Source organism: Portunus trituberculatus, chromosome 3, assembly GCF_017591435.1.
Source record: "Portunus trituberculatus isolate SZX2019 chromosome 3, ASM1759143v1, whole genome shotgun sequence".
NCBI lineage: Eukaryota > Metazoa > Arthropoda > Malacostraca > Decapoda > Portunidae > Portunus > Portunus trituberculatus.
The window spans coordinates 2,158,384-2,173,636 of NC_059257.1; the positions used below are offsets into that span (position 1 = coordinate 2,158,384).

Consider the following 15,253-nt stretch of genomic DNA (forward strand, 5'->3'; position numbering starts at 1 on the left):
AATAAAAAAAAATAAGAAAACCTTGTTACATTATTGTTCCGGTATACATTTTCATCTCTTTAGAAACGCAACGAGGATGGAATTTTCTTAATATGTGATTATTAGTGTGAAAAAAAGAAAAACCATGCGAAACTGTCTTGTCTATTTGGCGAGCAATTACTGATGTTTGTTTAGGAGGGGACTGAGGGATGCGGATAAAGGTGAACACACACACACACACACACACACACACACACACACACACACACACACACACACACACACACTTCACACACACACACACACACACATATAGAAAGAGAGAGAGAGAGAGAGAGAGAGAGAGAGAGAGAGAGAGAGAATCATCACGAATACCATCATTACAAAAAAAATCAATCCACACTTGTAATTAGATTATATAGATTGGTGAAGTCATAAAGAGGAAGATATAATTAAGAGGACGCATTAATTCATCCCGCGCAGGAGTCACGAAGGAGCAAAAGGTGGATGAGGAGGAGGAGGAGGATAAGGAGGAAGAGGAGGAGGAGGAGGAGAACGAAAAGGAGGAGGAGGAAGAGGAGGAGGAGGAGGAGGAGGAGGAAGAGCTAGCTTGAAATTGAAAAGACTGACAGCTAATGATAAAGGTGTCTCTTATTTCCTTTTTCTTCTATTTTCGTTTTCGTACTCCCTTGTTGTTCGTTTCTTTCTCCTTCCTCCTCCACCTTTTCCTCCTCCTCTTCCTCTTCCTCCTCCTTTTCCTCTTTCTTCTCCTCTTCCTCCTCCTCCTCTTATTGCAAATACTACTACTACTACTACTACTACTACTACTACTACTACTACTACTGTGTGCCTGGTCTCAGACCTATCCCAAGATCACTTCTTCATGTCACACCGGGCGCACGTCACCGTCAGAGAATGGAATCTCTCGGCATAAACTTTTCTTCCACTGGAGGGGAGGTTTATAATGTCCCCTTCTCTGCCTCCGAGTTTCGGACTGCTTTATCCTAGTGTCTTGACTCTTCTCCTGGCTCAGATGATATACCTTATGCCTTCTTGTGCCATATGTCTTACAGTGCTATTAACTTTTTATTAAATATTTATAATATGATTTGGTGACTTTCCATCTTCTTGGGCTGTGGCAGTGGTTCTCCCATTTCTGAAGCCTGGGAAAGATAATCTTCAGGCTACGAACTATCGTCCTATATCTTTGACATCCTGCATCTGTAAAGTATTAGAAAAGATGGTTAATGTAAAAGACTCATGTGGTACTTGGCGAGGGGGAACTATTTGTCATCGGTACAGTATGGTTTCCGAAAGATGAGTTCTACTACTGATGCTCTTTTATCCTTGGAATCTTCTATTTATGAGGCTTTTACTAATCACCACCACCAGGTAACCGTTTTTATTTTTTTTACCTGGAGAAGGCCTACGACACAAATTGGTGTCATGGCATTTTACGTTCCTTGTATAATTTTGGCCTCCGTGGCCACTTTCCTATTTTTATCCAGCAGTTTTTATCGAGACGTCTTTTACGGGTTCGAGTGGGGAGTGTTCTCTCCAATGTTAGTGCTCTAAATGATGGTGTCCCACAGGGAAGTGTTCTTAGTGTTACACTATTCTTAGTCGCCATAAATGGTGTTATAGATACTGTGGGTTAGTCAGTAGCTAGTGTCTGTACGACAACGTGCAGCCTGGCATCATCTTACGCCAGGCTACACGGTAGGAGCTTCCCGCGCTAGCTAGGGGATAGAGACGGGCAAGAACCGTTATTTTGGGAATCGGCGGTTCCGGCTCCGAGTGTCTACGGAATCGCGAGAACCGGTTCCGGAACCGGTACCCCATGACCTCCGGCTCCCTACCTCTTGAAGCTGTAGATTCTTTCCGGCGGTTCCGTAAAGTAAATCAGTGCTCAGCCCCGCGCGCAGCACCTACTACTCACGCCTGGAACCGTTAAGCGATCTCTTCCGGCACTGGAGCCGGTAAGAGATCGCTTAGCGGTTCTCTCTCTTGTAAATCAGAGAGCCGGTGCCGGCTCCCTTAGTCCTGGACGATTCTCGCGTGACGCTTACCACCAGGCTGGCTGTCAGGAAGCCGACTCCAGGGAGCGGCTGGGAGCCGCTGCTTTCTCGATCATGCTATACCTCATGTTCCTCTGCTGACGGAGGAGCCTCGAGCGCTGCCACTGCCAGTGCCTGTCACCTTTTTTTTTCCCTTTTTTTTTTTTCTTTCTTAGTTATTATTATTGTTATTATTATTATCATTATTTCATTATTATTATACAAGAGAGATCGAAGTGTTTAGGTTTGTTTGAGTGACGCCTCCGCTGGTGTAGTTACGGAGTTCTATACCACTTAATAATTATCTGTACCAATGGGAGGAATCGCCATACATGCATTGTCAATGCAAGTTCAACTTGTTGACGTTGTTTGTGTAGGAATAATTGCAAACAATATAGTACATTTCAATAACTTTATTAGTGAATCGTACATAATACATATATAGGTGTATTTTGTGAAATTAACATTGACATTGTGTAGGAATAATTGCAAACAGTACAGTACATTTCAATAACTTTATTAATGAATTTCGGACATAATACATATAGGTACATCTTGAAAAAACAAACAAACAAAAGATTTCCAATAAAAGTACAATATGAAATAAATATAAAACTATGAGTAATATACAAAATCACATTTCCATATCACAGTCCGTTCCGTATAATGTAATTTGATAAACAAAAGAAAAATGATAAATAATAATCTAATCACATTTCCATATCACAGTATACTTTCCTTATAATGTTATGTAAAGCCGTATAAGTCATCATTAATGAAATTAATTTTCTTTGACTTTTGCGTATAGCTTGTGCAATTCATATAATTTACATAATTGCACAAGCTATACGCACTGATGTGTGTTGCATATTTTAATACTTTTTGATCCACGGCTATTTATATAGTATGTAGTGCAGCTTTACCGTGCATTTTTATTTAGGAACAAAATCATGTTTACGTTTGTATCTTTGATGTTGCTTCGCCTGTGTGAGATGAGTTCTCCTGCTTTGGAAAATAGTCTCTCTGATGGAACAGATGACGCTGATGTGCAAAGGAATCTTTTAGCCAGGTCACTAAGTTTGGGGAAATACATATCATGTTCTTTCCACCATGCCAGCGGGTCTCCATCCCTAGAAATATGGTTCTCTTCGAAATACCTCTTCAGCTCGATGCGAGGTCCTGTTGATAGCTGAGAGGTTGTCTGTACAATTTTTTCCGACTCTGTATCAAAGGTGTTCCAGTAGGGTGTTTTACATGACTTTTGAGCGAGAACCTGCTGGGCTGCTGGAAGTACCGCTGTTGTTGTACTTGGAGCCTCATCTGATGCCTTGGTTTGCATGAGGTTTATCAGACGATCTTCTGTATGTCTGGCAAGACTTTTATCTGCAAAAGGTATCTTTTTGAAGCGCGGGTCTAAAAGAGTGGCAGCTCCAAGGCAGAGAGCACTTTCAAGGCAAGGGAATCTCTTTGACATCTGTTGCTTTAGTTCAATGCCTAGAGGATTAGATGAGTACCTCTGTTGAGCCTCACTGCCGTTGCTTGCATTCATATAGGCTTGCATTCCTCTTACAATTGGTATGACCTTCGAAAGTGAAACGAATTTCTCTGCTGACATCTCTTTTGTTAGTTCCTTGAAAGGTTCCAGTATTACCACAGTATTCTGAATCAGCTCAAGCTCTTCACTGGTGGTACACATGTCATTTTGCCGAGAAGGCAAAGTGTAGTTGTTATGAGTTCGCTTTGGTTTTCAAAGCGCTCTAGCATGTCAAATGTTGAGTTCCACCTCGTCTCAACATCCTGAATCAGTTTTTTTGTTGGCACATTGCTCTGCTCTTGAAGTTGTCGCAATTTATCAGAAGCTTTTACGCTATGATGGAAAAATGTCACAATTCTTTTTACCTTTTCTTTTACTTGTTGGACTTCGTCTGTGTTCTTTAGAGAATCTTGCACAACCAAATTTAGGGTGTGTGCAAAGCATGGGACGTGGCGAAGTTTCATTAAATTTACTGCTGCGCTCATATTAGCTGCATTATCAGTCACGACTGCAATTACCTTATGTAATATGTCCCATTCATTACAGATGCGTGTTATCTCTTCTGCAATATTTTCTTTGGTGTGACTGTTAGTCATTCTTGCCGTGGCCAAGACGACAGACCTTAAAGTCCACTCTGGGGAAATGAAATGGGCTGTTACTGTAATGTACCCCATGGTTTGTCTGGAAGTCCATATATCTGTTGTGAGTGATATGTAGTTGGAAGTGGATAATTCCTTCTTGACTTTCTCTGATTCATTTTTGTACAGTAGTGGAAGAAGTGTTCTCGTTAGTTCTCTCCTACTTGGCAATTCATATCGTGGATGGGAGAGACGCGCTGTACACCCTCTTCTGTATTTGGGGAAATATACCGGACTTCTGTTACTCGTGTGTTTCCCTCGCACCTCTATCACTCCCAAAGAACCTTCTACAGTGGCTAGACCACAAGAACAAACATGGCGCAGTGAGTATCGAGTGATATGTGCTGTCGAGTGTCTTGGTGAAGCCGGTAGCGTCTGTGTACCCCAGCCCGCCACTTGGATCTACACTCCAGGACCTCTACAGTCTACCCAGCGACTACAGTGGACCTACAGTGACTTGTGGAGTGCAGTGCAGTGGTACTAGTGCCGTGGACAGTGCAGTGCAGTGATATTTGTGCGTAGTGTTGCCTCGCTCTTATGGTACCTATGCTTAAGGGTGAGACTCGCACGCACTCGCCACGCTAGAGCGGCGAGCGTCACGTATTCCCCTCGTCACTGCTCGGGGACCACTGCCGCGCTCCTTGGCATGCCGCAGGGCTGCTGCCTTGCGCTGCCGGGCGTACGGATCTCCCCTCACCGCCACACCACCCATTTGCATCTGCACGTATTTCCTTCCACAGTGATTGTTTCGTTGCTTACAGACTCCGAGGAGTGGATCCGGTCTACAGGCACGATTCATGTCACCGCGTGGAAAGAGACATGGGAAGACAGTCTCATCAACACCAGAAAAGTCTGAGACAACCATGGCTGCACCACCACCGTCAGACTTACTCACCCTTCTACAGTACATGGAAGAGAGGGACGAAAAACGCCGGCAGGAGGACGAGAAACGACGGCAGGAGGAACAGGAACTGCGCAAACAGGAGGCAGCTATCAGACAGGACGAGTTTGCTGCCCTTCTCTCAGCATTCAGTAAGGGTATGAGCTCTGCAGTGTCTACAGCTGGGGCGGGCGCGGTGTCATCCAGCCCCCCACCCTCCCCGCCCTCCTCGCCCCGTCTTCCCCCGCCACCCAGGCCGCCACACTCACACGCCAAAGCTGTCATCTCACCGCCTCCTCCTCTACAGCCTGACGTGCCTTACCAGGTTTTTCGAGAATGGAGCAGACGATGGCGCGACTACGCAGTGATGACGGACCTGACTACTTTGCCTCTCAGTAAACGTCACATTCAACTGAGAGCCTGCCTGAGCCCAGAGGTACTACACACCCTTCACTATCGCCTTCAGATTCCTCAAGACGACTCAACACCGATAGAAGACCTGCTGACCACGCTTGATAGTTACTTCAAGGCTCAGACCAATGAAGCCTTACGGCGACGAGAACTGTTCAGCTGCCGTCAGAGTGTTGGAGAGCAGTTTAATGAGTTCTTTGTGAGAGTCAAGAATCTAGTAGAGGCTGTGGATGTGTGTAAAGGGGGCAACACGGACTGCGAAGAAATGCAGATGAAACAAGTGATACTCATGGGAGTGATTGACCAGGAGTTAGTGCAGGAACTCATTGGCATCATCCCTACACACTCACTTGATAAAGTTGTGCAACACTGCTACGCATTTGAGGCCGCCAGACGCACAGCCAACGCCATCACTTCTCCTGCACAAGCCCTCTGTGCTGTGTCAAGGTACAAGAAGGACAAGAAGGCAAGGCAGCACGCCTCTGCACCGACTCAACCTCTCTCAGACGCATGTGACAGCTGCGGACGCCCACATGCTAAAGGAGAATGCTCAGCAGCACTAGTTATCTGTAGCAACTGTGGTAAACAGGGCCATCGAGTACGGATGCCACGGTGCCCTGCCATCAACGCTACATGCAAATGCTGTGGAAAACAAGGTCATTTTGACAGGTGTTGTCGCTCATCCAAACCTGCAGCATCCTCCTCGGCCCTCGCCAAGTGTAACAAGTCACCAGGACCGTACCCGAGGAACAAGAACAAGTACCCCAGTGTTCGCCATATTATGGACAACACACACACCCCATCTGAGACTTCTCCGTTTGTAGTCGTCGAGATTAGTCATGTCAAGGGGACAGGTGTACTTACCTTGTTGCCGGACACGGGTGCTGACACAACCATCATTGGAGCAGACCACCTTAACGACATTGGCCTGACACTTGCTGACCTCCACTCATCTCCACAGAGGCCAACGTACAGCGCTGATGGATCACCCATGCAGCCTGTCATCGGTTCTGTACAGGTGAAGATGACGGTCAAAGGACACAGCATTGAGGAGTGGATTCATGTGTATCCAGACATACCTGTCCCTTTGCTGTCTTACAGGGCATGCAGGGACCTAGCCCTCATCCCTGAGCGGTTCCCTGCCCCTATTGCACAGGTGACACACGCCGCTGTGAGAAATGCAGTCACCGTACGAGCGATATATTCCCTCGCCTCATCTGACGACTCGCAGCCAGCCACATCAGACGTCCAACTCGAAGAACTCCAGCAGGCAGCACGCACCGATGAGACCTACATCAGGCTCCTGAACTGCGTACGCAATGGGTTCCCCTGTCATCGCTACGACCTACACTCCACTCTACTCGACTACTGGAAGATCCGTGATGAGCTGTACTGTGATGGCGATCTAGTCCTATACGGTCCGCGCATCGTAGTACCTGCAGCGTCCCGCAAGTCTGTGTTGCGACGCCTGCATGATAGCCATCGCGGAGCTGAAGCCACCAAGCGCCGAGCTCAGCAAACAGTGTTTTGGCCCGGGATCAATTCAGACATCACCAATGTTGTCCGTGCCTGTGACGCCTGCCAGATGCTCCTTCCCAGTCAACAGCGTGAAGTATACAGGAATGATGACAAGCCGACGCGACCTTACGAGTCCATCTCGGCTGACTATTTTCAAGTCGCAGGGAAATCTTTCCTTGTCATAGTTGACCGACTGTCTGGCTGGCCTGATGTCTACCCATGTGGCAGCAACACTACTACTGCCGCCACGATAGATCACTTCAGCAAGTACTTCAGCGACCACGGTGCCCCAGTCCGCCTACGCACCGACGGAGGTCCACAGTTTGCTGCCAAGGCGTTCTCGGACTTCCTACTACGCTGGAAGGTCCAACACATCCTCACTTCACCGCATCATCCCCAGTCCAATGGTCATGCAGAAGCCGCTGTTAAGTCGTTGAAGCACCTTATCCTCAAGGTGGCGCCTTCAGGCAACATCAGGACCGAAGTCTTCGACCGCGGACTGTTAGAGATGAGGAACACCCCTAACCACTCTGGACGTTCTCCGGCACAGATTCTTTTTGGCCACTCTCTTCGCACTTGTGTCCCTGCCCACCCGAATTCCTTTCGGCCAGAATGGCAGCCAAACGCTGAAGAGTGTGAAATGCGTGCCACCCAGCGAGATTTCGACGTCCAGTGTCACTACAACAATCGGGCCCGTCAGCTTCCAGTCCTGCCCTTCACCAACGCGTACGCATCCAGGACCCAGTGTCGCACAGATGGTACCAGACAGGGACAGTGGAGGCACAACCAAGGCCCCGCCAGTATGACATCCGCCTCCCCAGTGGCCGCACCATCCAACGCAACAGGATTCACCTACGCCCAGTGCCGCCCGGAGACGGAGACCCAGCACCTGCCCCTGCCGCTGATGATGCAGTACCCCAGGCTCCTCCTGGCCCTAGACGTTCCGAGCGACTACGTCAACGCCGGGACACGCCAGCATGAAGCTCAAGACGTCGCTATGAGCTCCAAGGGGGGAGGGAGGTGTGGGTTAGTCAGTAGCTAGTGTCTGTACGACAACGTGCAGCCTGGCATCATCTTACGCCAGGCTACACGGTAGGAGCTTCCCGCGCTAGCTAGGGGAGAGACGCGCTGTACACCCTCTTCTGTATTTGGGGAAATATACCGGACTTCTGTTACTCGTGTGTTTCCCTCGCACCTCTATCACTCCCAAAGAACCTTCTACAGTGGCTAGACCACAAGAACAAACACGTCTTTTACAACTTTTAGTGACTGTTGCAGTGCTCTTACTGCTCTCTCTTCCACTATCTCCCTTAATCCATTGGTTTTATCAGCTCTAGAGTGGCTATATCTACTTACCATAAGAGGATATTGTGTTGGGTTCTGTTGGGTCCCTGGTCACGTTGGTGTTCCGGGGAATGAACACGCCTGGTGCCACTTACGGTTTGGCACCTGATTGTCGAGTGCCCCAGTTTGACTGACTTAAGATACGGTGTCTATTATATCTCAAAGGTCCTTGGACCAGAGTGCCTGCCCCATGGTCATGACGTTTTTAGGTTTTTGGGAGAATCAGGCCTTCTCTCAAAGCTGTGTATTTTATTTTAATTGATTAAATGTATTTTAATGTTTTATATAATTTTATTGTAGTTTTTGTGGTTTTTAGTTTACCTTTAATTTATCGTTTTTACCTGCTTTTAGTTATTTCATAATTTCTCTTTTAAACTTTTTTGATCTTCCTTGCAATTTTGCTGTGGCGCCATATGATCTCTGCTGTTCCGGCACCTACTTTTAAATCCATCCATCCATCTTCTTCTTCTTCTGCTTCTTCTTCTTCTTCGTCGTCGTCGTCGTCGTCGTCGTCGTCGTCGTCATCTTCTTCTTCTTCTTCTTCTTCTTATTATTATTATTATTATTATTATTATTATTATTATTATTATTATTATTATACTTCTTATTATTATTATTAATATTATTATCATTATTATTATTATTATTTTTTTTTTATTATTATTATTATTATTATTATTAATACACAAAACCAGCGTTTTACTCTACTTACTAGTACCATGATAGGCGGCTTGCCCATCTTGACCCACTCTGGTCTGACAGCTCTCTAGCTGCCTTTCTCACCTTCTCGGTTTCCTCTCATTTCTGTCTCTTACATAACATAATATACACACAGTGAACGACTTTTCATCCCAACAATTCTTCCGGTGCTATACGGTTTATTTTCCAATATTTTAATCATATGTTTAATTTTCCTGTAGCTTTTCATAAGGTTATTTATCCAGTAACGTTCATTAAGATTCATACTCGCCTAACTTTAATAATTAAATTGCATTTAATCAGAAACTTGTCGCCATCTGCCTCGTCTGTATTATTTGTTTCCTGCCACCTCTGCTTGCCTTTTGTCTCTTCCTTTAATATGCTGTCAGTCATCTAATAACTCACCTTCTCTTGTTCTAGGTGGTCAGGTGCTCTGTTATTATATCAGATTGGTAATAGCGTTCTACAATATTGGTCCTGCTTTTGCGTATCTCATCTTATTCCTTTATTTATCCTTCTACGTCTCAATTCCTTCTTCATCTCTTCATTCGTGTTACCTTCTTTCTTATGTGTTTCATTTCTTCTTGATTTTCGAGTTACATTTTCTTCTTCCTTTTCTGTTTTCTTTTCTTCTATTTTTTCTTTTTTTCCTTTTTTCCCGATCTTTTCATGTTCTTTTTTGTTATTTTCTTTTTTCCTCTATTTTCTTTTCAGTTAATTTATTTTTTCTTTTTCTTTTTCGTCTATTTCTTTTTCTTCTTTCTGTTCTTTTCCTCTTCTGCTTCATTTCTTTTTTTCTTTTGTTCTTTTCCTTTTATTTTTTTTTCATCCTGTTTTCATTTTCTTCCTTTTAATTTTTTCTTTTCTCTTTTCTTTTTTTTCTCCATTTCTTCTCTTTTTCTTTTATTTCTTTTGCTGCTGCTGCTGCTCCTTCTTTTTTCATCTTTTCTTCATCTACTCGTGCTCCTGTGAAATGATTGGTGGTGGTTGTGGCGATGGAAGCAAAGAAATACCTGCTAATTACTTCACACCAATACCAAATTTGCCCACAAACTGTGTGTGTGTGTGTGTGTGTGTGTGTGTGTGTGTGTGTGTGTGTGTGTGTGTGTGTGTGTGTGTGTGTGTGTGTGCGTGGATCTCAGAAGATATATGAGTAACATCGTATACTATGGTAAAATATGTTAATGATATTTCCTTGGTGCAATGGTGTAAGTTAACAACAGTCAGCTCGATATATCAGGTTGTCGTCTCTTCGAGGGTTCCCTCTTGAGTCAGGTATTTAATCTGCGCACCCTACGAAGACTTGCTGGATAGGAAAAAGAAAATACTTGGGAGGTTTAATAAACACAGCAAAATTGACAAAACCAAGCACTTCGTTTCCACCAAGCTCAGACTGACAAAGACAACCACTCCTGATGAGGATAAGGTGATAGATTCCGGTCCGAGAGCAGTGATGAAGGACTTACGATGTTGTAAGGAGACAGCTACGGTGATGGAGGAGTACGAGTGATTGTAGATTCATGACTTGTGGAGCTAATCACTGACCGTCGAACACAGAGAAAGGGCATGGCTGTCTTTCACTCTGTTCTCTAAAGTGAAGTTGAGGTCGGAAGCTTGCTGAAAGCGATGTATAAGTTGGTCAATTTCCATTTGGTTCTTCGTTTTGATGAACATGTAGTCTATGCATCCGCAGTATATGTAAGGCTTTTCTTATCCCTTGAAGACACTCCTTTATGCAGTACATAAAAAAGAAAGTTTCTCGATAAGACTCCAAGAGGTGAACCCATGGCGCCATCAATTTGGAAGAAATTATTTCCTCGCGGAGAGATAAACGGCGATTTGCTTGTGCAGCATTCGCGTAACCCACGCAGGTCGGTCTCTGGTGTATCCAGATGGAGTCATTGTGGTAGACTTCACCCGAAATGAGGATTTACCAGAAACCGTCCTGCACCATTGCGTGTTTTGAATAATTAACGTTTTGTACGAGAGACATGGGCTTAATCACTTTTGTTATGTACATGGTTGATGCTGTCCTGAAATAGCTATGGGGAGGGCCACGTTTGAAGTTACTTATTCACTTACTTTCTTATTTACTTATCTACATGTTTCTTAGGAAATAAATTATACATGAAGAGTGTGTGTATATATATATATATATATATATATATATATATATATATATATATATATATATATATATATATATATATATATATATATATATATATAATATACGAGAACAGAACATTAAGTTTAAGTATTCTGATTAGAAACAAAATAATAGTGATACAATATATGACACATTAATTGTCATTGCTTGGAAATTGCAGTAACAGACTGAACATTGTAAACAATTTTTTTTATTACTTTGTTGTTTCTACTGTTATGGATAAATGAAACTTAGAGATTTTGCGTTACCAGGTACGGTCTTGCACCCACACTATTTCATAACAGCAGGCTCGACGCCTTCCATTCACTACCTTTCCCCCAACGAAAGGATTGATAGCACTATACACTATCTTGAAGCCGAAGCAATCCAACAGTTGAAAGTAGTTCCAAAACAATGTGTGTGTCCTTCCAATTTCTGAAAGAAATTAGAAGGAAAGAAAGTTATAAGTGTTATACATGTCCAATGAAATGTGGAAAAGCAATATGATACATAAAAATACATAAAATAATAAAGATCTTAATCTGATAATTTCAATAGTTTCCTAATTTTGAAGAACAATTGCAGTTTTTTCCCCCCTGTTATCAAGTCATAGTAAATATACTTACAGCGTAGCATGATGAGAACATTACCTTTATTTTGTCCTCCAATATGTACCTCCATCGCTATAAATTTAACATTTTTCAAGAGATTAGGTGTGCGCTCGAAGACATCTTTAAAGAAGAGGAGTTCACTTCCCTCTACATCAATCTTCAGGATATCAATGGTGCTGTTGAGGTGACCCAGGTCGCTAAGAATGTTGCTGTAACGGTTTGTCTGGAAAAATAATAAACGCAGTTTCACTTGATTCTGATTAAACTATCATAATAATCAAATCTTGGACAACAATAAAAAAAAAATCATATTTTTTTCCACATCATTACTAACTAATGCTACTGGATAGGCTGAAAATCGTTATGATCACAAATTAATCAATGAAGAGCAGAGAAAGTAAACAGTAACAGCAACAAAGATGGTGAATCTATACTAATTGTTATGGATAATACCAGATATATATATATATATATATATATATATATATATATATATATATATATATATATATATATATATATATATACACACACACACACCTATAATTACTAGGAGGAGGTAGTAAAATCCTACCAAAACAATAATTTACTCTTAGCGAGGTTGAATAGCCCTAGTTCAAATCTGGACCAGTTTTGGTCTGCCCATATCTTATCCGGATCATTTCAGAGGGTAATGTGAACTTATTAAAGCTTATTGTGAAGTCGCTGAACTTTCCTTTTGTGTTTTACAACTCAAGGGGGCAGTCACAGCCTGCCCTGTAAAGACAGCTCTCCACGCAAAAGTACATGCACTTACCACACACACCCTGCACTAAAACAAAATTGAAAAAAAAAGACTACTTCAGCACCAATCTCGGAATTAAATTCTATAGAACAATAAATATCTTGATACACTCCTTAAGTCTTTCTGCAATAACTTCTGCAACATTCGCGGTCTTAGAACCATGTTTCAATCTGTAGAACACCACCTTTCCTTTACTAATCTTCATCTTATTTTCCTCATCGAAACGCACATATCTGAGGCAACTGACAGCAACCCCTTCTCTGTTCCCTATTACTTTCTCTATTGTCATTTTGGTTCGAACGCTGGATGTTGCGTTTATGTGCGCAACGACATAACTTGCTTTCGTGCCCACGCTATAGAATCTTCTATTTTTTCCACCATCTGGGTTCGACTCAGAAGTCACTCCCTTAATACATTTATACGTGCTGTTTATCTTTCCCCTAACTCCTTTGATTATAAGAGATTCTTTGAATATTTAACTTCTAGAGGGGAGAACTATCTGTCTCTCTATTCTTTCCTAGAGATTTTAGTCCTTGGAGATTTCACTGTTCACCACCAACTTAGGCTTTATTCTCCCTTCACTAATCATGTTGGTGAACTACCCTTCCCCTTTTCCTATACTCCATAACCTAGAGGAAATGGAGGAACCTTACTTGTATTTCTGATACGATAAACATTCCTGGCATTTTCCTTATTTCTAATCGTTCTGCTTACTCTATCTGCTCTATTTGGTTCTTCTGATCACAATTTGATATATGCACCTCCTGAGGAGGTATTATGCTGATTTTCCCTGGAATATTTACTGTTTCCACGTCTGAGTCTTGCCACTCTTAGCTGTACATTCTTTACGTCTTTTTTCTCAATCAAAACCTTCTAAACCTTGTGTAACTCAACCTGTTCCCGTGCTATACATGATAGAAAGTTTGTCCGCAAAAGGTGCTTGAGCTTTTGATCACCTGATTCTCATGCACTACACATTTCTTCTCACAATCATGCCAAGTTTATTCTTCAACTATCCCAAAACTATTTCCTTGATATAAAATAATTCTAAATCCAACTACCACAAGAATTCTTGCATCTTTTCAAAACATCTACAATATTTTTTTTTTCTTCCCTTATTTCATCCGGATGGTATCACTGCTATCATATCACGATTTTATACATTTTTGTTTTTCACTCAAACTTCTCTTAAACTAATAAGTATACCTTGGATGATTCTGAGTTTTTCCCTCCCACTCCTTTCTCCTCTATTTCATGTCTTCAATTAAAATTCTTGGTAATATTTTTTTTCTCATGCCCTCGCTAGTTTAAATCATGATAAGGGTTATGTATCTGATGAGGTTCCTCCTACTGTTTTCAATAAAATGTGCCTTCGCGCTTGCGTGGCAAAACTATTCCAACTTTGTCTTTTGACTTCTATCTTCCCGTCTATTTAGATGTTTGCCTACATTTAACCAGCTCCTAAAAAAAAAAAGGGTGACCGTTCTAATTCCTGAAACTCTAGAGCTTTAATCTCTTGATTGTCTAAAGTCTTTGATTTTATTCTCAATAAGATTCTTGACTCTGTCATTTCATAATCTGATTGCCAGTATGGCTTGCGTTAAAGTCGCTTTATTGATCATCTGGCTTTTCTCACTGAGTGTTGGCCATCCTCTTTTATACATTTTGATAAAAAAATTTGATGAAATCTGGCACAAAGCTTTGATCTCAAAACTATCCTCCTACTGTTTTTATCTTTCTCTCTGCAACTTTGTCAAATTTCCCGTCCGATCGTTATGTTGCTGCTGCGGAACACGGCCACTGTTTTCCTCCTGAATTTTAATTAATAATGGGTTTTGTCCTGTCACCCACTCTCTTCCAATTTTTCATTAATGATCCTCTTATAAAAAGAAAAAAAAAAAACTTCATGCCCTATTCTTCCTTACGTTGATGATACCAACCTACTCCTTTCGACGTCTTATTATTTTTTTTGTTTAGACGACCAGCCCTTCAGGATATTAACAGTTCTCACGGGGACGAAACAAAACGCCTTAATTCTGATCTCTGTAATATTTTCTTGGGGCAGAGAAACATCTTCGTAGTTGTCAAAGCTACAAAAATTGACTCATCTATATGTCAATTCGACCTTCCAAACATTTCAGACAACTATCTCCTTCAATGACACCAAACAGTCCCCCTCTTCTACGCAGAATATTCTCGGTCATTCCTACACTTATAATTCAATCTAGAACACCTCACAGCTCATCTTATGCTAAAACAGCTCCTATGAAGTTGAGCGTTTTGAGGCGGCTCCGCCAGTTTTTCTCATCACACCAATTCTTAACTCTGTACAACAACCTTATTCACTCATGTATATAGTATTTTTCGCATGTATAAGGGTGTTCTAGTAACAAACTTTTATTAGATAGGGTGGAATCAAAAGCTTTTCGTGTTATCAACTACTCTCATCTGATTGACTCTCTTCTGCCCCTTTCTCACTACCAGAAATGTGGATCTCTTCCTACCTCTATTTTCATGTTAACTGCTCTTCTGATCTTGTTAACTGCATGCCTCCCCTCCTCTTGCGGCTTCGCTGCCCAAAATTTTCTTCTTCTTGTCATACATAATTTGTAGAACTTCCTAACGCAATACTTAACCAGTACTTTATAT

General features: G+C 42.3%; 2 protein-coding genes across 2 annotated transcripts in view; both read right to left on the minus strand.

The window, feature by feature from the left end:
- Positions 1-1,691: 1,691 nt before the first annotated feature.
- LOC123508388 (E3 SUMO-protein ligase ZBED1-like) lies at positions 1,692-3,732 on the minus strand. The gene is made up of 2 exons (XM_045262100.1): positions 2,995-3,732; positions 1,692-1,718 (listed from the first exon to the last, which is right to left on the minus strand). The coding sequence occupies exons 1-2, from the start codon at positions 3,730-3,732 to the stop codon at positions 1,692-1,694; spliced, it is 765 nt and encodes a 254-aa protein (XP_045118035.1).
- A 7,671-nt stretch (positions 3,733-11,403) lies between these two features.
- Positions 11,404-15,253, minus strand: part of LOC123508393 — a 57,812-nt gene continuing 53,962 nt past the window's right edge. Inside the window, exons 7-8 of the mRNA XM_045262114.1 lie at positions 11,860-12,043; positions 11,404-11,644 (exon numbers count right to left, since the gene is read on the minus strand). Of these exons, the coding sequence (XP_045118049.1) occupies positions 11,475-11,644; positions 11,860-12,043 (354 nt within the window). The 3' untranslated portion in view covers positions 11,404-11,474. The remainder of the gene's footprint in view (positions 11,645-11,859; positions 12,044-15,253) is intronic.

Coding starts and splice junctions, on each gene's coding strand:
- LOC123508388 (XM_045262100.1), bottom strand. CDS start 3,732: ATGTGTACCACCAGTGAAGAGCTTGAGCTGATTCAGAATACTGTGGTA. Junction 1,719..2,994: donor GCAACATCAAAGATACAAAC/GTAAACATGATT, acceptor TCTATCCCCTAG/CTAGCGCGGGAAGCTCCTAC.